The sequence below is a fragment of the Triticum aestivum genome, chromosome 4B (genome assembly GCF_018294505.1).
Source record: "Triticum aestivum cultivar Chinese Spring chromosome 4B, IWGSC CS RefSeq v2.1, whole genome shotgun sequence".
In the NCBI taxonomy this organism is placed as follows: Eukaryota; Viridiplantae; Streptophyta; class Magnoliopsida; order Poales; family Poaceae; genus Triticum; species Triticum aestivum.
The window spans coordinates 372,827,969-372,853,157 of record NC_057804.1 but is presented as its reverse complement, the minus strand read 5'-3'; the positions used below and the strand labels follow the sequence as shown (position 1 = coordinate 372,853,157).

General features: G+C 45.5%; 1 protein-coding gene and 3 long non-coding RNA genes across 4 annotated transcripts; 2 read left to right on the top strand and 2 right to left on the bottom strand.

Moving 5' to 3' along the window:
* The first annotated feature begins 3,160 nt into the window (after positions 1-3,160).
* Positions 3,161-5,142, top strand: LOC123092215 (uncharacterized). The gene is made up of 3 exons (XR_006444402.1): positions 3,161-3,693; positions 4,127-4,250; positions 4,524-5,142. It is a non-coding gene; the product is annotated as an uncharacterized lncRNA (long non-coding RNA).
* Positions 5,143-9,861: 4,719 nt separating this feature from the next.
* LOC123094845 (uncharacterized) lies at positions 9,862-10,650 on the top strand. Its single transcript, XR_006446005.1, has 3 exons — positions 9,862-10,185; positions 10,275-10,371; positions 10,459-10,650. It is a non-coding gene; the product is annotated as an uncharacterized lncRNA (long non-coding RNA).
* Positions 10,651-14,190: 3,540 nt separating this feature from the next.
* Positions 14,191-14,991, bottom strand: LOC123094844 (uncharacterized). Its single transcript, XR_006446004.1, has 3 exons — positions 14,656-14,991; positions 14,470-14,566; positions 14,191-14,382 (listed from the first exon to the last, which is right to left on the bottom strand). It is a non-coding gene; the product is annotated as an uncharacterized lncRNA (long non-coding RNA).
* A 9,245-nt stretch (positions 14,992-24,236) lies between these two features.
* On the bottom strand, positions 24,237-24,570 carry LOC123094843 (uncharacterized). The gene has a single exon (XM_044516726.1). The coding sequence runs from the start codon at positions 24,549-24,551 to the stop codon at positions 24,237-24,239; it is 315 nt and encodes a 104-aa protein (XP_044372661.1). The 5' UTR covers positions 24,552-24,570.
* Between the last annotated feature and the right edge of the window lie 619 nt (positions 24,571-25,189).

Sequence of the window (25,189 nt, the reverse complement as noted above, 5' to 3'; positions counted from 1 at the left end):
TATTTCTTTCCTTGAAATTACCAGTTCCGGCTGTTTAATTATTTATTTACTATAAGCAAGTGAGTAGATATGCAAAATAAAGGGAGAACAACTCTATAATCTTACTATGAAATGACCAATAATGTTTTCCGGATCATAAAATTCAGAAACATGACACTGGGTGGATGAATACCCTAAACACTGACAAATTTATGGATATTTTATTGTGAACAGTTAGCTCTTTGAAGTGTAGTTCCTGATCAGTTTAGCAATTGAACATGGATTGAGCATATTTATTATCTTTTTAATCTGCTTTAGCTTACAATTTGTACTGAATATAGTTCATCAGAATTTAACACTACATGGGAAACTAAACTGAACGAGACCTTGTATGTAAAGCGTACCTGATGCCTTGAGCTTACTACATAAATGTAGAGACAAAAATATCAGGCATAAACTGGTTAAATTGCAAGACTTCTGACTGATATATATATTGAAGCCCTGTCGCCAGAATAATCTACCAACTTCTGTTCCACCTGGCTCAGATCGGCTTCAGTGTAGATCGCATTGTACTGGATAATCCCCACGAAATCAAATGAACCATGGACCCTTGCCTACTCCTTAGCTGTGAACACCGGCAGCTTGGAACATCAGGTACACATGTTTAAGGTGCAGATCCAACCTTGAATACACTTGTTTCATCATTTGGATTTTCTAAATAGAGGTAAGAGTTTCACCAGAAAATTAGAACGTGTCTCAGTCCGTCGTACGCATGACATCAGACAGGTTCTGGGCGGAGGCTCATGAACAGTAGAACAAGTTCACCAAATATGGATTGATAGTGAAAACACTAAAGAAAGAATCGAAAGTGTTCCTTGGCCATTACAAATCCATGTACATGAGGGGGGGGGGCACTGCTAGCAGCTAGCTCATAGTTGTCGATGCTTCTTGCTGCTCCTATTGTCCTGCCTCAATAACATGTGCATGTAACCAAAGAAGAATCGGAGAGATAAAATTAAGGGCAGAGAGCATGAGGACGATAAGAGAACATGCGTTGTTAAGCCACCATCGGCCCGAGCGCCATCAGCAGGCCGCACACACCAAGCTCTCCATCGCGCCACATCAATCTTCATCGGGAGGAATCTATGGTCTGCCTTGTACTGCAGGATAGCCAGAGACATTGATGAATTAATACACACGAGCCATGTTCGTCAACAAATTCAGTCCGTAGAACAACAAAACACCACTTATCCAAGCTAAAATAAATGGTTTGAGAAAAATAGAATCAATGTTGTGTACAAAAACTCTTAGCTGATCACACTGGAACTGTGTCTTTTACTTGGTTCTCAAAAAACAAAATAGTACCCTGAAACATTGGTACTCAAATTTAGGTGCACTGCTAGGAGTACAGAAACTAATCTAACTAATTTGAATATCAGACATTTTCATTTATATCAGATTTCAGAAAAGTTTTAAAAAGATTGCCTCTATCTTTATATATCCTTATAAGGAAATTAATAATCTTGCATTTTCAAGAATGGAAATGAGCAAGTGATCAGCTAAGACAACAATTGCGTACCAATCAATTAAAAAATACAACCTTTGTTCATTATAGCAATCATATATTATCAGACGGTGCCACTTTAAAATACTTGTACCATCAAAGAAGACACACACCATCTGATATTTCCCAGAGCTCTGAAAGTAAAAAACCAACAAGTGCAAGAATTGGAACAGAGAAGAAGCTTACCCGGGCAAGTGGGCATGATGCCATTGGGGCTGGATGCGATGCTCGAGGCAGTAGAGCTCTCCCATTCTCTCTTGCCAAGCTCTACCTTCAATACCAGCCGCAGAGCAGCCGCCCGTGCTGCTTTCGAACTCTTCTTCCGTGCCACTGCAGGCGGACACTCTTTTTCAATCTCTCCCTCCGTTCTGCTGGTGCAGACCAGCCCGTCATGCCGCCCTGCCAAGCTCTCCCTCCGGCCCCTCATTGATGAAGTAACCTCCGCCCAAAAGAAATCAACACAACATTACCAATATGCATAAATGAAGCTACACCTAGAGCCATAAACTGACAACTATACAAAGGAGCAGCTGATTAACATATGGGCAATATTCTCTAATTCAGCACAGAAAGGACAATTGACTAACTGGCATATGAGCACTACAAAATCTCGCCATCCATTACCACTTTACCTATCAAATTGAGTAGCAATACTAATTTTAGCAGCAATAGGCAGTGTATATCAGGAGTTCAGGACCCATCAGCAGCATACATATATCAATGTTAGCAAATGAAGCGATCAGCCACAGCATGTTTTCACCACAACACGGGCCAATAAGAATCTACCCAGCGCTGCCACAATATATGACTTGCAGATTAAAAAATCTACCATCATGTTGGTACATGCGCTTGATTGATGAATGTTCTACCTATTAGTGCTAAGCAAGCATAGCACTAAAAAGGACCGTTGCATAGTGTCGGCAACTAAAACGACATCAGGGTTCCAGATGGGAGGCTGTGACCTGTGAGGTTGCCGATGTGATGGAGTAGATGACTTCGAAGAGCGGCAGCAACTGGATCATGACTTGGGGCGAGGAATCCATGGTGGTCATTCTCGTCCACCACGACGGCTCTCCCCTTCGCTCGGCCATTGCATCGGCAACTCCCCAGCGCTTATCTACGGCGCCGGTCGCCTCCACCACCACAGCGCCCCTCCCCGCGCTCCCACCACGCCGCCACACAGATCCAACTCCCCATCGCTGTCGCCCCTGTCAATCCCCATCGATCTCGATCTGGAAAAAAATTGTGAGGTATGCGGCGGATCCTGTCGATCTTGTGTGCATTCGGGGGCCGGGGAGCGAGGACGGGCACCGCGGAGCAAGGGATGGAGGCGCGGCGGCGGAGGGACCGTCGTTCTCGCAGAGCAGGGGGTGGGGCGCAGCGGCGGAGGAACCCTCGTTCTCCTGTGGGTAGCAATTTTAACGACGGAGTCTGGGCTGCGTACGAAACGTTTTTTCACTTACGGTCAGACTGCGGGTTGATTACTAAAACCTTTAAGGGCTTTTTTGCAAAATTGCTGACGACGTACGATCAGAAGCCATCGCTGGTTTATTAGTAGGTAAGATAAGGTAGAGATATATATATCACCCTGGGAGAGGAATACTTATTCCTCACCCCAGCCTAATCACACGCACCCAAGCGACCCACAGCATCAGCAACCTGAGGTTTGTGCGGTTATTTCTAGTGCCTGCGAGGTAATATTACGACCTTGACTTATCTCAAGCGCGAGAAGCCATAACCATCACCGATTGGAGCGTATTTGTTGACTGCGACGAGCAACATCGACGGGGGTGAGGGGCCGATGACCGTCACCGCCAGCCACTCGTTCGCTCCTCCTCCTCCTCCTCCAAGCGGCGATCGAGTTTGATGATTCCAGGTGCGGGCATCAGGATCTCTGCTATTGGATCCAGGTTCGGGAGATTAAAGTATTAAACTCAGTCTCTAACCTCCCGAACGGGACTCAGACTCTGTTATTGAATCCTGTTGGATCTTGTTCGGGGATGAGACTGACGTTCGAATTTGATCCTGGCCGACGGGATTGAGACGCACGTTCTCTAACCACCAGCAGGGTCCGCTCGTTCGATCCTGTCGTCGGCCATACTCCAAGCGGCCTGGGCATCGAGCTCGGCTTCGACACCCGCACCATCCAGGTCCACTCCCGCCTCGCATGTCCCGACTTGCTTCTATTATTCTAATTGGTGGATGCTTCCCACTAATTGGTGGTTCCTTCCAGCATTACTAGGATCTCTGCTGTTGACTAGTTCCAGGATGGGGACTGGTTAAATTTTGCAAGTGACAGGGTTAATTGACTAGTTCAATTAAATCATCAGTATTCAGTCCACTAAGGAGAGTAACTTTAATCGGCCAGTGGCCAATAGGACTAATTAACTAGTTCCAGGACACTAATAATTAGCTAGTTCAACTTCAGGTCAGATTCTGAATTAATACCACTGAATACGTTACAATCGGGCTAGAGTTCAGTTCGTGTTTTCTCCCGTAACCCTAATGGCAATCATGTGTACGTGCTCCATTGTGCTGCACCAGTAGCATTTTGATAAATTTGGCCTGAATTTTCATGAACAGAACCAGATACATTATTGCGAAGACATCAGCACCACACACACCCCCATCAAATCCGTCCAAGCTCATCCTGTCTCCTCTCAGATCTCGGTGGCTGCTCCATTCTCGGTGCCTGATTAAGCACAAGGTATTGTTGTTCATTCCTTATTGGATAGCCATTGATATGCGTTGAGCTGAGCCCAAGTTAATGTAAAGCTCATGATTTGCAAACCGAACTTTGTTGTCGCCATCTAATCTTATGAATCTTACAAAGTAGTTAAGCATTATGTCGTTTCTTTTGCATCTGCACATGCAGATTTTTAATAGACAATGTATTGTTGCTTCGAGTTTGGCTAGTTACTGTTTCTGAAATTTATGTTTATATGGAGCACGAATCTTATGCATTGTTGGAATCTTGCAGATAATGAAGTACATCTCTAACTTAAATGTCAGAGTTTGGCTAGTTACTGTTTCTGAAATTTATGTTTATATGGAGCACGAATCTTATGCTTCCATGTAAGCTAAGGTGTTGATACAATCTATCATGGAGGTTTGGTAGTATATATATGGTTAAACCACCGCATATTTGTTACTGAATTCTGCAATACTGCATTTTTTTATCACATACTATATGTGATAGGAAAAAATTGCAATATTGATATATACTATATGTGGGGATGGAAAATTTTGCATGTTTATTCTCCTTCTAGAGCGTGACCACGACGGTGTGTCCATGGCGCTCTAGGCATGACCAACCACAGACTAGCGTGCAACTCCTCACCGTCCGTCTCATCACCGCAATGAGCAGCCCTTGTTTAGTCGGTACTGCTAAATGCAAATAACGGGACACAAGAGTGTTATCTGGAGGCAGACAATGCATGTGTTGTGTTTGTTGATCTTTCTTTAGTTTGCTGAAATTTTTAATAGCAACTGTGTAACCAAGATGTAGGGCGTGGTGAGGATGTGTACTCTACTACTATGTGATTTGCTCAAAATTATCTCAATGGAATCTTCGACAATGTGATCCATTTTGAAGTTCAGCAATTGAAATAGTCTCTTTCCTTTATTTTGACGCGGAATCATTTTGAGAGGGGAGTAATGAGTTGGGACTTGAAATCAGTACGCATGCTACATGAGTCATTTTTGGTGCCAACTGAAAGTTTTGAATTGGAACATGAATGATACTGAAAGATCCATCCATAACAGACATTGATAATTCAAGAAACGTATTTGCAAGAGACAAATCGCAAAGACATATACAACAAAGATGTGAAAATTCAAATATCATTTGAAAACAGGGAATACAATGCCGCTGATGTAGCAGAGCCATAACAATTCTGACATGAACAAATGAACAAATTCAGTGGTAATTAAGCAGCAGCCATAACAAGATTTTTTTTCTTATTCTACCTAAACCTTCTTGCAGTAGCAGTCGCAATGGATTCTTTATCCTTTTGCTGGGCTGTAGTACACATGCTCTTCCCTAGCACCTCCAGGATTGATGTTTGTAGAGAGGAAGAAGCTTGTGAGGACATTTCCTGGGCATTCAAGTTGATAGAAGCTAGGCCAAATCACACTAGCATTTTTAGCACCGGCTAATGCCCTCTCTTCTGAGTTGGATTAAAATGCTACAAATTCAATGAGTGAGTATAACAAGTTAGACAACATATGATATTTGAACAAATGCTAGTTCTACATCCAATGAAAACAAAAAAATTCCTGAGCAAATTTTGAAAAGAAATCAAGGTGAGATGCCAAGAGATGTGTGAATGCATAAATGTGTTTTCATGTAATGTTCTCGCAGTCTTAAGCTAGAATCTAGATGACCTGTAAGATGTGTGATTACAGTAGAATTCTCTAACCTGTAATTTGCCTTTCCATCAGTACAAACCCATAAAAGATGCAGGCTTAAAAAACAAAACAAGAAACCTCGCTCCTCGATAGAAAAAGAGCGGAGCTGAGCTTCCTCTTCTCCATTCTGTGATTTGTTAAGTAGGCCTTAATAGCCCTTGCACAACCATTACTACCAGACCACTATGAGAACAATCATAGATTTATGTAGTAACATTCTGCACTGTAAAATTAGCATCGTACTTTCTCAAACTGAATGAAGCGGTAAACCAAACGTAGAAAAGGTAAAAAAAGTATGTAAATTGTCAAAATGAGAAAATTGTACAAGAAAAGGAACCTTATAATTCTGATTTCCTATTCCTAGAATAAACATAAACCTCTAAGATTATGTGCTTAAAAGCTTAACCTGATAGTTTACATCTGTGATAAAATTTGTACAGAACATCTTTTCTAGAAAGAACATACGAAATATTCTTATAAAGCTACCAAAATATAAGACGTTTTTGTAGGCTAGTTTGATACAAAGGTAGTAATTTGTAGCTGGGAATTCAGTCCGCAATGAAGGGGGTGCATGCCAACAGTCTAGATTAGAACAAGCTAGTAGTAATAAGAAACCAACCATGACAAGAAGACACAAGTCAATAAAGATTCAGCATGGGGGACAAAAACTCTAAATGTTTATAATCTCCTAATTTTTTTCTGAAAGGCAGACTCCTAATTGTAGAGCTTCAGATGGTAGCATGTGCGGCAGCTGACACGGAGAAGAAAAAATCAGTTAAAGTAAATAATAGACAACAAGAAAAGAAACAATTTTTTGTACCACCACACTACTCAGTGTAGTTTTAAGCTCGCTTGTCTGGCTACAAGAAAACAAACCTCACTAATTCTGTAACTTTAACATCAAAATTAAAGGTGTTAGAAAAACAGGAATCAACATCTCACGACCAAACAAAAGGAAATAACCTGAGACTGGCATGACGAAAGGAAGCTAACTTCTAGTAACGCCAAAAAGTTACAAACAATTCAGAATTTCAGATTTCAGAGGCAATCATAGTATACTGCAATTCAAAACTAGCATAGCCACTAGCCATATGCGACCTTCACATCAGTGTCCCCGAGGTTGGCGTGCAGGCTGCACGCACTTCACGGGCACTGAGAAGCACGGTCTATGTGACCGCGTGGACACCCAAGGCAGCGGAGTAGTGCACCGATTTGGAACGGCGCAGCCGAGGCGCCCATCAGCGCCTGCGACGCCCTGCACCCGAGCTCCGCCGCGAGCGCCGATCCTACCCTGCTCGTACGTTTGCAAAAACAAGCACCGTCAGACCGAAGGGATAGGGGCGGAGTTGCAGCTGCAGGACTTACCGTCGCGGAGAGCCTCACAGCGGAGGAGAGGAAGGGGTTTCCGAATCCTTCAATGGCGACGGCCGGGAACTGGGTTAGGTCCTCGCCGTATCAAACCCACGGCTTGCAACAACGAGACGGTTTGAGTCGGCGGTACCGAACCAGCGAGATTCTGGCTTGGGCGAACGACGGGGTGGAGGACGTGGGGTATTTTTTTTTAAGAATGGACGTGGGGTAGTTTTGAGTCATCGATGTACAAAAGTAATATTACTTTCATACCGATGTAGTTTTTTTTTTTTTGAGGGGACATACCGATGTAGTTTTACAGCGTGGAACAGGTGGGGTAGAACGGTGGCATGGTTGGGCGCAAGGGAGGGCTACGGCTCGATCGTTCGGCCAGGATGAAGAATTACTTATTCTTCACCCTGGGTTACTAATAGACTTTATATATATATGGCGTCGTATCAAGTGCATCCGGCTATGTGTTTGCATCCATGCATCCCATCAACGCTGGCCATCCAACTTAAATCCTACGCTTGATGTAACACATCCCTTAATTTTGCAAAAACATGCCCGCCTCCATCCAGTTATAGTCTGGTGATTTTTTCAAAAACCCCTCAGCCGTGGTCCGGTTTACCGATTCCCTACTACACAATCCTTTTCTCAATGACGATTGCAACCAGTATCAGCGGCGGCACGGACGGAACGCATCTGCTTTGTCGATCGCCGGAATTGAACGCATATCTTTGGATGGTCGCCGCGACGGCGAGGATGGCACTACTAGGAAAAGGGCTATAGATGGAAATGGCACTAATGGCGCACCACCTTCTGATGCGTCATTAGTGTTGAAACTACTAATGGCGCACCCTGCCTACGGTGCGCCATTAGTACCAAAAATTTTTTTGAACTAGTGCGCCTGTCCAAACATACTAATGGCGCACCGTGTGTGTGGTGCGCCATTACTGGTTAAACTAGTAATGGCGCACCATGCCACGGTGCGCCATTAGTAACCTTGGACACCACTTCCACCGAATGCACCCCCCCTGTGGATCGCCTTTTCAGTTTAAAAAAAATAAAACAAAATGATAAAAATGTCAAAAAAAATAAAAGAAAATAAGTTTCCCATGTGATATGTGGCCTAGTTGTTGGGAAAATTTGCAAATATGAATTTTGACTTCATTTGCAAAATCTCGCGAGAATTTGTAAAAATGGGCATAACTTTTGCATACTAACTCGGATGAAAAAGTTTTTTATATGAAAAATCATCTACTCGAAAAGTTACATCCAAATTTAACCGGGGGAACCCCGTTAAACATTTTCAAAATCCTTAAAAACCTAACAGAAAAAAAAATACGGGGCTTTTAAGATCTAGAGAGGCAAAAAAAATCAAAAAAATTCAAACTTACTAATGGCGCACCTGCCCATGGTGCGCCATTAGTATCTTCCCTCCTTCAAAATTCAAAATAAATCAAAAAAATAAAAAAATTTACTAATGGCGCACCTGACCATGGTGCGCCATTAGTATCTTCCCGCCTTCAAAATTCAAAATAAATCAAAAAAATAAAAAAAATACTAATGGCGCACCTGACCATGGTGCGCCATTAGTATCTTCCCGCCTTCAAAATTCAAAATAAATCAAAAAAATAAAAAAAATTACTAATGGCGCACCTGCCCGCGGTGCGCCATTAGTATGCCGTATATATGGCTGGTCCTCTCCTCCTCTCTTCATTTCATCTTCCCTTCTCTCCTCCTCTGCGGCGACCTCCTCCTACCTCCTCCCTCCTCCCTCCTCCCCTCCCCTCCCTCCCCTCCCCTCCCCTCATGGTTTCTTCTCCCTCCTCTCCGGCGACCTCCTCCTCCCTCCTCCCTCCTCCCTCCTTCCCTCCCCTCCCCTCCCCTCCCCTCCCCTCCCCTCATGGTTTCTTCTCCCTCCTCTCCGGTGAGCTCCTCCTCCCTCCTCTCCCTCCTCCCTCCTCTCCGGTGAGGCAAAAAATCCCCTCCTCTCCGGTGAGCTCCTCCTCCCTCCTCTCCGGTGAGCTCCTCCTCCCTCCCTCCTCTCCGGTGAGCTCCTCCTCCTCCTCTCCGGTGAGCTCCTCCTCCCTCCTCTCCGGTGAGCTCCTCCTCCTCCTCTCCGGTGAGCTCCTCCTCCCTCCTCTCCGGTGAGCTCCTCCTCCTCCTCTCCGGCAAAAGACCATGGCAACAAGATCCAAAAACAACAGGAACAAAATTTGAGAATATTGTCGTGCCAAAAAACAAGCAAAAAAAAACGAGCAAAAAAATGGGCAAAAAATCACGATCCAGATCTAGATTCTAAATGACGCATCACTAATGGCGCATCACAGGAAAGTGCGCCATTAGTATGCCGCGGTTACTAATGGCGCATCTAGTTGTGGTGCGCCATTAGTATCCAAAGCACCTGGTCCCTGGGAGGCATACTAATGGCGCACCGTGGCCTATACTAATGGCGCACCAGTGGTGCGCCATTAGTATACCAGATACTAATGGCGCACCACTGGTGCGCCATTAGTAAAAATTACTAATGGCGGGCTGTTAGTGGCGCACCACAGATGCGCCATTAATGGCCATAATAGGTGCGCCATTAGTAGAGGTTTTTCTAGTAGTGTGGACTGCAACTCCCAGCCCCTAATCGATATGGCAGGCATATTCTGCTCGTGCGATGCGCCGCAACCGATCACCATGGCAGCAGTTAGGGATGGTGCGTCTGATTCAACAACAATGGATGAACTCCCAGCATCGTCCATAAATCAACATTGAGATTGCCTCCCAATCTAGCCACCAAGAAACTCACCTCACTTGCTCAGTTATTTTTGTGGAAAATGCTACCAACGCAGAACAGCAACGGAACAACACGACAGATGGAGGTTCAGGTAATACATAAAAAGAACTAAATGTTTTCTGTACATTATACATGTGTATTTGCTCTCTGGAATCTGGACGACTCATTATGTAAATGTAGGTGCAGCTGAACTGCTGAAGGCAACAATAGGTTGCAAACTCTAATGATTGAGGAAGAATTTGCTACGCCAAAAAAGAAAGCCAGCATTCTTCTATTTGTGAGTTTAATAAACTTTCCTTGACCATGCCATTTTTCAGTTTAGAGATTTATGCATAATGGTGATTATTGTGATTCTATCTTTCAGTGCTGGTCTTTTAAACCAAGATGCGACGAGAAATTGAAGCCTAAAGTGGGGAGGACATTTGAAGGGCTTGAGACCGTGGAGGAGTTATACAAGTCATATAGACATCATGTGTGTTTTGGAGCTCGTGTTGGACAGCAGAAAAAGTTGAACAATGTGGTGGTTAGGAGAAAGCCAGATGATGTTCCGTGATGGCCCTTAGTCTGTTAATATACATGAATTTGAACGAGTTATTAATGTCGATTTCTTTGATGTACTGGATTCTCGTAATGGTTGGAATTATGTGTTTTGTCAAACTGTCTTCCTCTTATTTTCTCTGACTTATGTGTATTGAATGGAGTGTGGCAAGCAGCAATAGCACCAGTACATTATGTCACATAAACATGAAGCATGCTCTGTTTTTCTCATACAAATAATCAACAACTATCACCCAAGAGAAATACAAGTCGAAGAAACTTTGTCATCCTGTGAGCGCTCATCCTTTTATTCAGATGTATAACAGTACCATCAATTCATCATTTGTTTGGCTGTTAGTTGCTAAAATAGTACCATCGTCGCTGTCGCGGCGACCGTTTGATAAGATGCGTTCTGTTCCAATGGCATATGAATCACACAAGGAACAACTCAGTTTGCAAACCCACATCAACCTCAACAATAGAATTCACCAGAAGAAATTAAACAATCGTTTTGTTCAAAAAAATTCAGTCAACAACACCTTCACAATCACTTCTTGTTTGTAAGCTTCCAGGTCCGGAAGCTTGCAGCAACAGCAACATGTTCTTGTTTGTGAATATGCGAAAGAAAAGTAGTAACATGGTCACAAGGAATGCAGAAGCAGCAGGTGATATTATGCCATGCTTCAGCTGTGGCAGATTGTGTACTACAAAACACCTCAAACCACCAGGAACTCGGCAATAAGAAATTTGTTTATTACTGAATTTTTCATTCACAACAAGCTACGGTCACTTGTCTCGGAAGTCTGAACTCACAAGCTACAATAATATGCAAGTAGTAGATACATTCACCTTCTTGAGCTCTGATAAATACTGACCAACGATATACAATTCAATTCTATAACTGACCAACGATATACAATTCAATTCTATACTTTGAAGCCACACGAATTCACTAAAGACCAATTGCAATGGATAACTTCACAAGCTACAATCTGTAGTATACAAGGGGTTGCTTAGTTGTGCTCTCTGCCAACAGGTTTGTTGTAAGCAGGACGCCGTAGTGATGGTGTGTAGGTTGCGTCCGGCGGCGGACTCGGCGTCAGGGACCGGCAAGATGACGGGTGGGCGCGGAGGTAGGCCAAACATGGTGGATCTCGCCGCGGGCGTCAAAAGGATCACCGGGGCCATGGAGTCGTTTGAGGCGGAAGACCGCAGAGGCTGGCCAAGCCAGACAAGCGCGTCCACCGTTCAAGGGATAACCGGACCATGGATCCGTTTGAGGCAGACGAGCGCAGTGGTAGGCCAAGCGCGGCTGCCATCGAAGGATTCACCAGGGCGCCGCCATGGAGCGATTGGAGGAGAGGATCCAGATTAAGAAACTTCTATTTTGGCAAAGGCCTGCTTCTGCCGAGGGGCTATTAGCAAATTAGCAAGAGCTGTTGCGGGCGTATTCTTGCAAATTAGTGTTGCTTTTGATTCCATGCGTCAGATGTTGATCGGCCGGTCGAGGAGTCGAGGGATACACGGATGCACGAACTATACCGGATGCATATGATATGACGCCAAATTTATATATGAAAAAGATGCGCCTCGATGATATCTATCCAAAGGCGTCTCATTTGCTTCATTCCGACGAGTGGTTTGGAAGAAATCGCGAAAAAATGCTCGCTGCCACTTATCATGGGCTGCGCCATTTTCAAAACTGCTCTTAAACCGTGTGGAATCTCGAAAAGTGTTCAACATGTCGAAGTTGCGCCTAATCCATAGCTTTTCAACGGTATATTACACGCCTTATTCCGATAAACGGTTAAAAAATTAGAGCGGAAACAGTACCAAAAAAATAACGCGTGCAGTTTTTTCCGACGAGAAGTTCACTCGTGTGAGTACTGCAGCACACTTGGTTCAAAGAATGACGTGCACTTGCGTTCAGCGTGCAGTGCGAAAGTGGTGTGCAGAATAGTTATTCTGCTAATATTAGCAAAATAGACCGTCTGTGTGTGTATATATATATAGGCATCGTATCATATGCATCCGGTATAGTTCGTGCATCCGTGTATCCCTCGACTCCTCGACCGGCCGATCAACATCTGACGCATGGAATCAAAAGCAACACTAATTTGCAAGAATACGCCCGCAACAGCTCTTGCTAATTTGCTAATAGCCCCTCGGCAGAAGCAGGCCTTTGCCAAAATAGAAGTTTCTTAATCTGGATCCTCTCCTCCAATCGCTCCATGGCGGCGCCCTGGTGAATCCTTCGATGGCAGCCGCGCTTGGCCTACCACTGCGCTCGTCTGCCTCAAACGGATCCATGGTCCGGTTATCCCTTGAACGGTGGACGCGCTTGTCTGGCTTGGCCAGCCTCTGCGGTCTTCCGCCTCAAACGACTCCATGGCCCCGGTGATCCTTTTGACGCCCGCGGCGAGATCCACCATGTTTGGCCTACCTCCGCGCCCACCCGTCATCTTGCCGGTCCCTGACGCCGAGTCCGCCGCCGGACGCAACCTGCACACCATCACTACGGCGTCCTGCTTACAACAAACCTGTTGGCAAAGAGCACAACTCAGCAACCCCTTGTATACCTACAGATTGTAGCTTGTGAGCTTATCCATTGCAATTGGTCTGTAGTGAATTGCGTGTGGCTTCAAAGTATAGAATTGAATTGTATATCGTTGGTCAGTTATAGAATTGAATTGTATATCGTTGGTCAGTATTTATCAGAGCTCAAGAAGGTGAATGTATCTACTACTTGCACATTATTGTAGCTTGTGAGTTCAGACTTCCGAGACAAGTGACTGTAGCTTGTTGTGAATGAAAAATTCAGTAATAAACAAATTTCTTATTGCCGAGTTCCTGGTGGTTTGAGGTGTTTTGTAGTACACAATCTGCCACAGCTGAAGCATGGCATAATATCACCTGCTGCTTCTGCATTCCTTGTGACCACGTTACTACTTTTCTTTCGCATATTCACAAACAAGAACATGTTGCTGTTGCTGCAAGCTTCCGGACCTGGAAGCTTACAAACAAGAAGTGATTGTGAAGGTGTTGTTGACTGAATTTTTTTGAACAAAACGATTGTTTAATTTCTTCTGGTGAATTCTATTGTTGAGGTTGATGTGGGTTTGCAAACTGAGTTGTTCCTTGTGTGATTCATATGCCACTGGAACAGAACGCATCTTATCGAACGGTCGCCGCGACAGCGACGATGGTACTATTTTAGCAACTAACAGCCAAACAAATGATGAATTGATGGTACTGTTATACAACTGAATAAAAGGATGAGCGCTCACAGGATGACAAAGTTTCTTCGACTTGTATTTCTCTTGGGTGATAGTTGTTGATTATTTGTATGAGAAAAACAGAGCATGCTTCATGTTTATGTGACATAATGTACTGGTGCTATTGCTGCTTGCCACACTCCATTCAATACACATAAGTCAGAGAAAATAAGAGGAAGACAGTTTGACAAAACACATAATTCCAACCATTACGAGAATCCAGTACATCAAAGAAATCGACATTAATAACTCGTTCAAATTCATGTATATTAACAGACTAAGGGCCATCACGGAACATCATCTGGCTTTCTCCTAACCACCACATTGTTCAACTTTTTCTGCTGTCCAACACGAGCTCCAAAACACACATGATGTCTATATGACTTGTATAACTCCTCCACGGTCTCAAGCCCTTCAAATGTCCTCCCCACTTTAGGCTTCAATTTCTCGTCGCATCTTGGTTTAAAAGACCAGCACTGAAAGATAGAATCACAATAATCACCATTATGCATAAATCTCTAAACTGAAAAATGGCATGGTCAAGGAAAGTTTATTAAACTCACAAATAGAAGAATGCTGGCTTTCTTTTTTGGCGTAGCAAATTCTTCCTCAATCATTAGAGTTTGCAACCTATTGTTGCCTTCAGCAGTTCAGCTGCACCTACATTTACATAATGAGTCGTCCAGATTCCAGAGAGCAAATACACATGTATAATGTACAGAAAACATTTAGTTCTTTTTATGTATTACCTGAACCTCCATCTGTCGTGTTGTTCCGTTGCTGTTCTGCGTTGGTAGCATTTTCCACAAAAATAACTGAGCAAGTGAGGTGAGTTTCTTGGTGGCTAGATTGGGAGGCAATCTCAATGTTGATTTATGGACGATGCTGGGAGTTCATCCATTGTTGTTGAATCAGACGCACCATCCCTAACTGCTGCCATGGTGATCGGTTGCGGCGCATCGCACGAGCAGAATATGCCTGCCATATCGATTAGGGGCTGGGAGTTGCAGTCCATCCTCGCCGTCGCGGCGACCATCCAAAGATATGCGTTCAATTCCGGCGATCGACAAAGCAGATGCGTTCCGTCCGTGACGCCGCTGATACTGGTTGCAATCGTCATTGAGAAAAGGATTGTGTAGTAGGGAATCGGTAAACCAGACCACGGCTGAGGGGTTTTTGGAAAAATCACCAGACTATAACTGGATGGAGGCGGGCATGTTTTTGCAAAATTAAGGGGTGTGTTACATCAAGCGTAGGATTTAAGTTGGATGGCCAGCGTTGATGGGATGCATGGATGCAAACACATAGCCGGATGCACTTGATACGACGCCTATAAATTTTTCTCTAATTTCTTACGGTTTAAGAGCAGTTTCAAATTTACTAAATCGCGGAATTCTGTTTTTTAATTTTTTTTTCAAATTTTCGGTACTGTTTTCGCTCCAGTTTTTTAACCGTTTGTGAAAACGAGGCGTGTAATATATCGTTGAAAAGCTATGGATGAGGCGCAACTTTTATATGTTGAAATGTTTTTGAGATTCTTTACGGTTTTAAGTTAATTTTGAAAATCGTGTGGCGGATGATAAGTGGCAGTGGCCGTTTTTTGCGATTTTTTTACAAACTGGTTGTTGAAATGATTCAAATGATATGTCGTTGGAAAGATATCAACGAGACGCAACTTTCTCATGTAGAAAACTCTCTCTAATTTGTTACGGTTTAAGAGCAGTTTTAAATTTACCGAAATGCGGACACTGTTTTTCGTGACAACTAAATCGACGTGCGTACTTCACCCGACTGAAAACCGCACTGCATCGGACGAAATGCCGCACTGCATTAGACGGGCAAGAGAACTGCATGGTTTCGTTTTTGTGGGACATAAATTTTTGAAAACGAGGAAGAAAACCGCACTGCTTTTAGACGGAAAAAGCGCACTACATCAAAGAGTCAGGCGAACTTCATGATTTTCTTGTCGAGCGTAAATTTTCTCAGGTGAGTTTTTGTGAGTTTTTGTCGTCATTTTTTATGAAAGAACGCACTGCTTCGAACGGAAAACCGCACTGCATCAGAAAGTCAAGCGAACTTCATGATTTCTTTTTGTTGGACGTAAATTTTCTCGAACGAGTTTTTGTTTTCTTTTTTTAAACATTTTTTTATAAACGAGAGTGGACCGCAGAGACGAGTGCAAATAAACCTCGACATACATGGAAGTGAACCACATTACTACCAATAGTGGGCAGTTTTTAGAAAAAAAGAGGTTCACTAGAAGAACATCCCAAGAAGCAAGAAGAGTGTCGAACTAAGCGAACAGGCACACCGCACTGCATCGCACTGAATTGATCAGCCAGGAGCTCAATTTGCACCGAACAGTAGATAAAATCGATTGCCAAAACTGCAAGAATTTGCAACATGTTCTGCAAGTAGTCCCCTATTTTTTTTACAAAACTCAGTGTACTGCACGCCCGAGAAACATGAACAGCTGCACATGGCAAAATGAACTTCTACAAAAATGCAAAACTTTGTCCGAGTGTTTGTCATCACGAGCGGGCGTTCCGCCGGCTGAACACTTCAAGTGGGTGTTCCCCCAAACGACTCGTCATGGTCATCCTGTCTGTACCCGGTGAACTTCAAGCCTGGAAAAATTTGAATAGCAGGCAGCACATTAGTGAGAGATCGCCGGAGAGGAGCGGAGGGGAAGGGAGAAGAGATAACCGATGGGATGGGGATCCCGCGCCATGGAGCTCGCCGCTAAGCACTCGAAGAGATGGATCTGGGGTGCGGGTTCAGCCGCTCGTCGTGGTGGTTACATGGAATGCCGCCGGGGGGCGGACCTACAAAACAGAGAGAAGGGGGATGGATGAGTAGCAGGGGACAAAACATGGCAAAACGACCCGGAGCTGGCTGCCGGAGAGCCCTGCCACGCCACCACCGTCGGAGAGGACGAGGAGAAGGACCAGGGAGACGGCAACTGCCGGATCTAGCCGTGGAATCAGCCTGTTGGTGCGCCATGGGAAGGGCACTGCCGGAGGTCGAGGGTGCTCGCAGGCCTGGGTGGGGAGCGAGTTGCACGCAGGGGCGGGGGCCGAGCTGCACGCCGGGGCGGGCTGCACTACACACCATATTCGCCTGCACTGCATGTTCAGAGGGGAAGTGGGGAAGCCAGGGACGCGGCGTCGACAGTGGTGGCCCGGATCCAAGCGCGGTGTAGAGCGAAGGTGGTGGTGGCGAGTGTCGGGACCCGATGTGGCTGCTCCGTGCCGGAGGAGGGGGCACCCAGGCCTCGCCGGAAAGGAGGAATAGAGCCGGCCTCTCTCCTCCCTTCGGGCCTGGCTGGATCAATGATGAGATTGGGTGGATGGGGAGGTGGGGCGCCGATGCGGTTCCATGGCGGCAGCCACGCGCCAGAGTTGGAGTAGTGCTCAAGCTCAGGAGAGGGGATTCCACGACCGGGAGCTCGCGGGGTGGTGTCTTGGTCGGCGGTTGGCACAACGCGGGGCACAGAGGAGGAGCAGCATAGCTTGTTGGGGCTGATCCAGCGGCGCAGGGCATCGCCGGGAGCCGGGACTGCCCGGATCTGGTGGCGTGGGGTCAGCACATCTCGGATCCAGTGGTTGGATGGCAGGGGGTGGCCCAATGTGGGCGGTGGCGCGCCGGAGGTAGCGGGGGTAGGTGGTTGGTGGAAGAGGAAGGAGGTGGAGGGAGGTGGAAGGTGGAGGTGTGGGGTGAGGCGAGCTGCGGAGGCGCGACGGGGTGGCGTACAACAGCGGAGCAGGGCTCGGAGTTGGGGGCAGAGAAGATGAGCCGGGGTAGTCGGCTTGTGGACTTGTGGACAAGGGGTGTATGCGGGAGAGGTGGTGGGGGTTCGCTCGTTGCATGTGGTTCGGTTGCTAGTGTTAGCAGAATAAGCGTTTTGGTGTGCAGAATAAGGTCTTAAGGGGTGTTATCATAATAGACCCATCCTATATATATATATACTAATTGTTTTAGTCCTTTAACTTTTAAAGGATCGGCTAGAGATGACCTTATGCCTTGTTTATTTCAGTTCTTCACAATGTGATGCTCTATATGTGCAACTATTTGCCGTGCAATTCAATTTCATCAATAACAGTTTCAACAATACCACTATGAATTACGATATTTGGTTGTTGTTAAGGACATTGCAGTTAACATGCCTTTTTGGTTTTTTAACAGTAACTAGTGTACTTCAGGCCTGCACAATACGAGTTTGAATGACTATTTGCTTATTTATAAATGTTATGCCTGATGCAGTTAACACACCTTTCCACTTCTTGTTTTGCTTAACTAGCATGCTTAAGCCTGCACACTGAAGCTATCATTTATAGATTATGTTGTCTACCATAGATATATTTGGTTGATGTTTAGCTTGTTGTGCTTAACATGCCTTTATATGTACTCATACAAGACAATATTGAGAACAGTGTTGTTTTTTCCATCGAGGTTAGTTTCATCGCATTGCTTATATGTACTCACTGTTCAGGATCTCGGTAGCTGGTACCATATAGCCTGGGGGCTGATAAGGGATTAATCGTCGAATCGGACATTTCACGGAATATATCTGCAACCCATTTATCAGTAGGTTAACTAGGGCCATATTTAATATATCTGAGGCTACATAGCAACATGTATTGTACTAAATGACTAAATATGCAATCCCAGGCCACATAGCAACAAGGAAGAGTGTTACCTTAATGTTCGTGTTACCTTAATGTTCTGATGATGTCTAGATATACGTGTATGAAATCTTATATAATGGGATGGAGGGAGTGTTGTACTACATCATTTTGCAATTGTTGTTTAGCTTCTAATATTAACTTGGTGCTTTTTGGTACATATGTCATTGCCAAAGATCCACACTTCGACCCTTTCTGCGTATGGGGCAATGAGATATTCATGAACCAGCATCAAGTGAGGAAACTGATAAAGATTGTTATTAAAATGGATGGTAAGTAAGAACCTTGTAGCCTTCTTTTTACTGCCCGTAATGAGTTGTGTTAGATGACAATGTCTGAATCTTTTTCCTTTGTAGTGGATACTGAAGCAGTTACTCAAGATTACCACTCAAACTACATGATTGGCGGCCGGCCATCACAAGGGGTTGGACTAGAGTCGTGCGTGTCTTCTGCATCCAGAAGAGCACAATAAGGCCATTCCGCTTCACCTTGTTCAACAACCAGAATGTCTGCCTCTTTATTTACCATATATAATAGTACAAGTATAGAACCCTGGTTCATCATTCTTTATTTGGTGCTTATGTAATTCTTAAACATATGTACCTGTGAATTGAATAATGCATTGGTTGTTTGAACCTGATGGATATGAACAAAGCTATAGCCTACTTTCAAGTTTAAATTAGGTACAATTTTAAATAGCAGCAATTAAATTAGGGCAAAATTACGGTGTGCGGGTCATTATGGCGCACACGGTTAATAAAGCACAGCGTGTGCGATATACATCATAATCCGACATGGTTCACGGAGTGAAAACGTGTGTAACAATGCACACAGTTGCTGTTTGCAAAGCGTGTGTGATGTCAGACACTATCACATACGGTGCGGGAAAACTAAATGTGTATGAATGTCTACCTATCGTACACAGTTTATAATCATGAACTGTTTGTGATGTGCTAGGCATCGTAAACGTAGAGCCAGTTTGGTACGTGCCTAGAAAACTCCCGTGCCTGGAATCTGCCTGGTTTTAGGTAAAACCACAAAACTCCGACTACGATGGCAATGCAAGCACAAACGAGTAGCAAGGATGAAGTGTTTCCGATATGCGGGACATCGAAAACGGTTATATAGGGGCAACTATATGCATCAAGGCTCCCTATCTCCGACGGTTTCTAGGTCGTGTGGGAAGCTCCCCCCTATCGCCCACATTCAATTGGCGATGGTTCCAAGTGTCATCGTGGAAAGGGGTTAAAAACCGTTTGTATAGCACCTCGATGTACCAGTGCATACCGATAAACAAAGGGAACTACATACGGGATTAGCTGAATTCTTGACATCGAGGTTCGACCGATAAGATCTTCGCAGAATATGTGGGATCCAATATGGGCATCCAGGTCCTGCTATTGGTTATTGACCGTAGAGGTGTCTCGGTCATGTCTGCATAGTTCTCAAATCCGCAAGGTCTACACACTTAATGTTTGGTGACGATATAAGTATAGTTGAGTCATTATGGTGGTTACCGAAGGTTGTTCTGAGTCCCGGATGAGATCCAAACATGACGAGGAACTCCAGAAGGGTCCGAAAGTGAAGATTGATATATTGGACGAAGGGTATTGTAGTCCGAAAGTGTTCCGGGGGTACCGGGTGATGACCAGCATGACAGAAAGGGGTTTCGGGGGCCCCGGCAAGTGTTGGCCGGGGGACATGGGCCAAGGGGAGGGGGCAAACTAGCCCACTAAGGGGCTATGCGCCCCCTCAACCTTTCCCATGTGAACAGGAGAGGTGGAGCGCCCCCCTCTAGGGTTCCCTCCACCCGGCTTGGGGGGCAAGTCACCCTAGGGGAGATCCCATCTGCCCTGGCCGCCGCCCCCGTAGGGGAAACCCTAGGGGCGCCACCCCTCCTCCTGTCCCCTATATATAGAGAGGTAGAGAAAGGGCAGCCGCACCCTTGAGCACATATCCACGCCGCGGCGCTGCCTTTCCTCTCCCTCGTAGCCCTCTTCCTCTTTGTAGTGCTTAGCGAAGCTCTGCTGAGATTCCACCACCACCACCGCCACCACGCCGCCGTGCTGTCGGAGGACTTGAGCTACTACTTCACCATCGCTCGCTGGATCGAGGAGGTGAAGGCATCATCAAGCCGTACGTGTGTTGAATGCGGAGGTGCCGTCCGTTCGACACTTGGATCGGAGTTCGTAGGACGGATAGTGGTTGGATCGCGAAGACGTTTGACTACATCAACTGCGTTTCTTAACGCTTCCGCTTAGCGATCTACAAGGGTATGTAGATCCAATATCTCCTCTCGTAGATGGTTGTCTCCTAGATTGGATCTTGGTGAGTGTAGGAATTTTTTTATTTCCCATGCAACGTTTCCCAACACATTCATGGTATAATATCATACAGACATTACATCTGTGATATGTAGACCGTTATCCAACTACAACTTCAACTACAACTAATACATCACCCTAAGACCGCTGTCCAGCATGCATGTCGAAGTATTAAGTTCATAACAAACAGAGCATTCAAATAAGCAAGAGGTCATAATGCAAACATTAAAGCTATGATCCAAGTGCGATAAATAAACTATCATTTTATCCTTAGTGGCAATAATACAATACGTGCCTTGTTTGTTTCTGTTGCTTGGGTATACATCGCCATAAGAAATGAACCCACTACAATGCATGACTTCCTCTGAAGAACTACTCATCAAACTTGGTCAGCGAAAACAATAGATCAAAGCACATACAAAGCTACTTAATTGTGCAACAAAGAAACGTCACAAAATTCACTTGAATTCAATGAATAATCTGGTCATAAAGTGACAATTCATCATATCCTAACAAACACACTATAGACTACATCATATGGATCTCGATAATGTGAGGCACCTCAGGGGAACTTTGAATCGGATAACAAGGGAGAGATGATGCCATCTAGATACTATTGTGGACCCTAAAGTCCTAAAGGAACAACTCACACATGGTCATGGAGGCAGCAAGGTTGATGAAGATGCCTCCAGCGATGGATTCCCCTTCCGGCAAGGTGCCAGAACATGCCCTCAGATTCGATTTCCTTGGATTGAAACTTGCGGCGGTGGAAAAAATTGGAGAAAATTCGCTCGAAGGGTTTCGCCAAACATGAAATTTATAGGCTGAAAAATGGATGGAGGGTGGTCGCCAGGGGCAGCAACCCCACGCAGGGTCCACCCTAAGCCGCGCCACCTGGTTGCGTGGGGCCCTGGTCCCCCCCCCCCCTAGGTCCCGACACTTTCTGGGACGTTCTGGTCACAATTTTTTTATGAGATCCTTAGGTGTTTTTGACCTCCGCACATATGTATTTTCTGAAAAACAAAAGCACGTAGAAAATAGAAACGTACTTTGAGCACTAAATTAATAGGTTAGTGAATAAAATTAATATAAAATTGCTATTAAAATTATTAAAAGTGACATTATATTAGCATGAAATAGAAAATATATAGATACGTTCAAGGCATATCAGCCTCCCATATAGTGTGTCGCATCGTTTTCGTTGTCGTAGTCGTAGCAGTGTTGCCGCCCCATTCTCGCTCCCGACGAACTTCGGCCACTCCTCGACCCAGTGCGCGAGTACCGGCTCCATCCTGTTGCCCTCACCCGCCGTCGTCGTGGCCTGCAGAGTGGACTTCGCCATGCGCATTAGTTGTCGGCGTTGAGCCTCGCAAGGATGTTTCACTGACGGGTGGGCCTCCGGTTAGCGATCGGACGAATGAGAGGTGACAGTGAGTTTTTTCTTTTTTATATGGATGAATGACCCCACATGTAAGCGGCACATGTATCGAGGGGTGAAAATATCCATAGAATGTTTCGGAGATGGTGAAACACCTTTGGCTGGATGAAAACGACATGGAGGGCTGTTTTAATATGTGCACAAGAAAAAAAAAAGGGCAAAGTTTTAGCGTAAAGATAAAAGTGGATACAAATTAGGGAACTGCTCCTTTCCACTATGCGTTATTGAAGTCTGGCAGGTCTGACTTGTTGAAAAAATTATCCTAGCGTGTCCGCAATCTTCCCCGCATCAAGCACGAAGCAATTGCCACACGTTCATACATTCATGTCCATCAGCGTCGATTCAAAGTATCAATGCCAGATTTATATCGGCTCAGAACGGACACGACCTCTCAGTCAAGCCGGCATTTGAAGCGGCGTGACAAACGCGAAAACAAGCGGACACGACCTCTCAGTCGAGCCGGCATTTGAAGTGGCGTGACAAACATAAAAGCAGCACAAAGCGGCACGACAGACGACAAAAGCAGCACGACCGCCAAGAGTGTCGTGTCCGGTGAATAGGCCTTCGTACCGCATTTATGTCGATTCAGAACGAGCGTGACCTCTCACTGGAGTCGGCATTTGAACCAGCATGACAACCGGAGCATCGCTTGAGCGACGCCGCCTCTCACTGGAGTCGGCTTCTCAGCTTCTCTTCGGGGCTAATTTTTTGGTATCAACTTTTTTTCATACACATTCTATATTTTTTATATAAACAGGAACATTTTTTATACACATATTTAACAATTTTTAAATACATGATTAACACTTTTTAAAACAAACTTTTTATGTCAACATTTTTGCATATATATTGTACATTTTTTTATACATTAGGAACTTTTTTTATACACGTTTAATATTTTTTAATTACATGATTAATATTTTTTTAAACATATATTTTTTATGCCTATTTTTTTGCAAAAACAATTAGACCACAGCGGGCCAATTAGCTTCAGTCAGCCTACAGTGGGCGACAGGACCTAATCAACCCACAGTTGGCCCCCAGTCGGCCAGCTGTAGGCCGACTGGAATCCAATCGGCCTGTTGTGGGCCGACTAGACCCAGTCGGCCTGCAGCGGGCTGATGATGTATTATTTTTGAAAAAAAATTACCCAGCATAATATTTATGAAAATTAATAAAAAAATATATTATTTTAAAAAAAATAGCCTCTCCGGATGCTAAGAAATCCACTGCCTCTCACTAGAGTAGGCTTCTCACCTTCTCTCCGCATGCCAAGAAATCCACTGCCTCTCACTAGAGTCGGTTTCTCAACTTCTCTCTGCATGCCAAGAAATCCACTTCGGCGCCACCGTTGGTCCGCGCCGGATACCGTGTTTTTTTTGTGTTGGTGTTGAAGATGCCCTCATGTTGCATTACGGTGATCCTTTTCTTTTTCATAAAGCATTGAGAGGCAAATTGCATAACGGTGATCTTTTTTCTTTTCATAAAGCATTGAGAGGCAAATTGCATTACGGTGATCTTTTTCTTTTTCTTAAAGCATTGAGAGGCAAAGAGGTGATGCTATTGGAGTGTCTCGTTTCTTTCCGAGACGAACGCTCGTGTACGCATAGCGAGGGTTTTGCGTTCGGTAGGCCATCTGACTCACGCTTGTGTGGCGGCGCCGGCAACGCACACTTGGTGTACCGTGTACTATTGAGCCGCTTCCTCGACGTGTACAGTTCATCGCGTCCATCTTTTTCAGAGATGATATTCATTATACCAGATCGATGACGTGAAAGAAACCTCAATACAGTGATCTGCCTAGACACATAGTACATGAGAAAAACGTGATGTTAGTAAGTTATAGGAGCGACGTGTCCTCTGAGGGAATGGGGCGTGTTGTTTCAGCCGTGGCGCGTCGCGGCAGCACCGGGCTTGGCACCGCCGTCCCTGTCACGGCTCTCCTTGAGGGCCCGGAACACCCGGGAGCTCTCTTGGAAGATGTGCACACGGCGGCCGTAGTCCGTGGGGCTACGGCCCTCATCTTCCCCGGCCATGGCCTCGTCCTCCAGCAACTCCAGTTGCTCCACCTCGTCCTCCTCTCGGACCCGCTCCTGAGGCACGGGCCCGTCCTCCTTGCGCGCCTGCATGGGTTCCGTCCGGCCACCGCACTGCGCGCGGAGTGCCGTGGTGGTGGTGCATGTCGCGGCACGTCTCATCCCAAGCCTTTCCGCCGAAGCGAGCGAACGCGGGACGGCACGCAACGATGGACGTGCTGGAATTTAGTCTATATTGGGGCAGCCCAATAACTATTTCAGAAATTCCTAATAAATCCTAGAGGGCTACTTAGCCCATTTGTGCAAGGCAAGGGATACTACTAAAGTTTAGTCCCACATTGCTAGTTTAGAGGGAGTTGGACCTTCTTATAAGGGAGGCTTCTTCCCCACTTGTATGAGCATGAGAACAAGAGGGACATCCACGCGCGCTCCTCCGCCGCCCGCCTCGCCTCGACGCGCCGCGCCGCGCCGCGCCGCGCCGCGCCGCGGATTGCGGGAATGAGCCGAGCCGATGTCTAAATTTTTGCCACGCACTACGGGTATGCGAAATCAGAGAGACGCACCAGAACTACTTCTTCCTCTCGCCACCGGTTCCTGAGCACTGCGCTGCTGCTACGATCTTCTTCATCCCGGCTTGCGGCGTGCACCGCAGGTCGGGACAGTAGGCCTCTGAAACCGCATTCTTTGAGTCCTGTACGGGAGAAGGGTGATAAGGTTTTTGGGGAGCGCTTTGCGCGACTACTGGCTGCTTCATCACGGACGATCCGGTCGCCGACGACTACTTCCCCGACGACGACTTC

Coding starts and splice junctions, on each gene's coding strand:
- LOC123094843 (XM_044516726.1), bottom strand. CDS start 24,551: ATGAGACGTGCCGCGACATGCACCACCACCACGGCACTCCGCGCGCAG.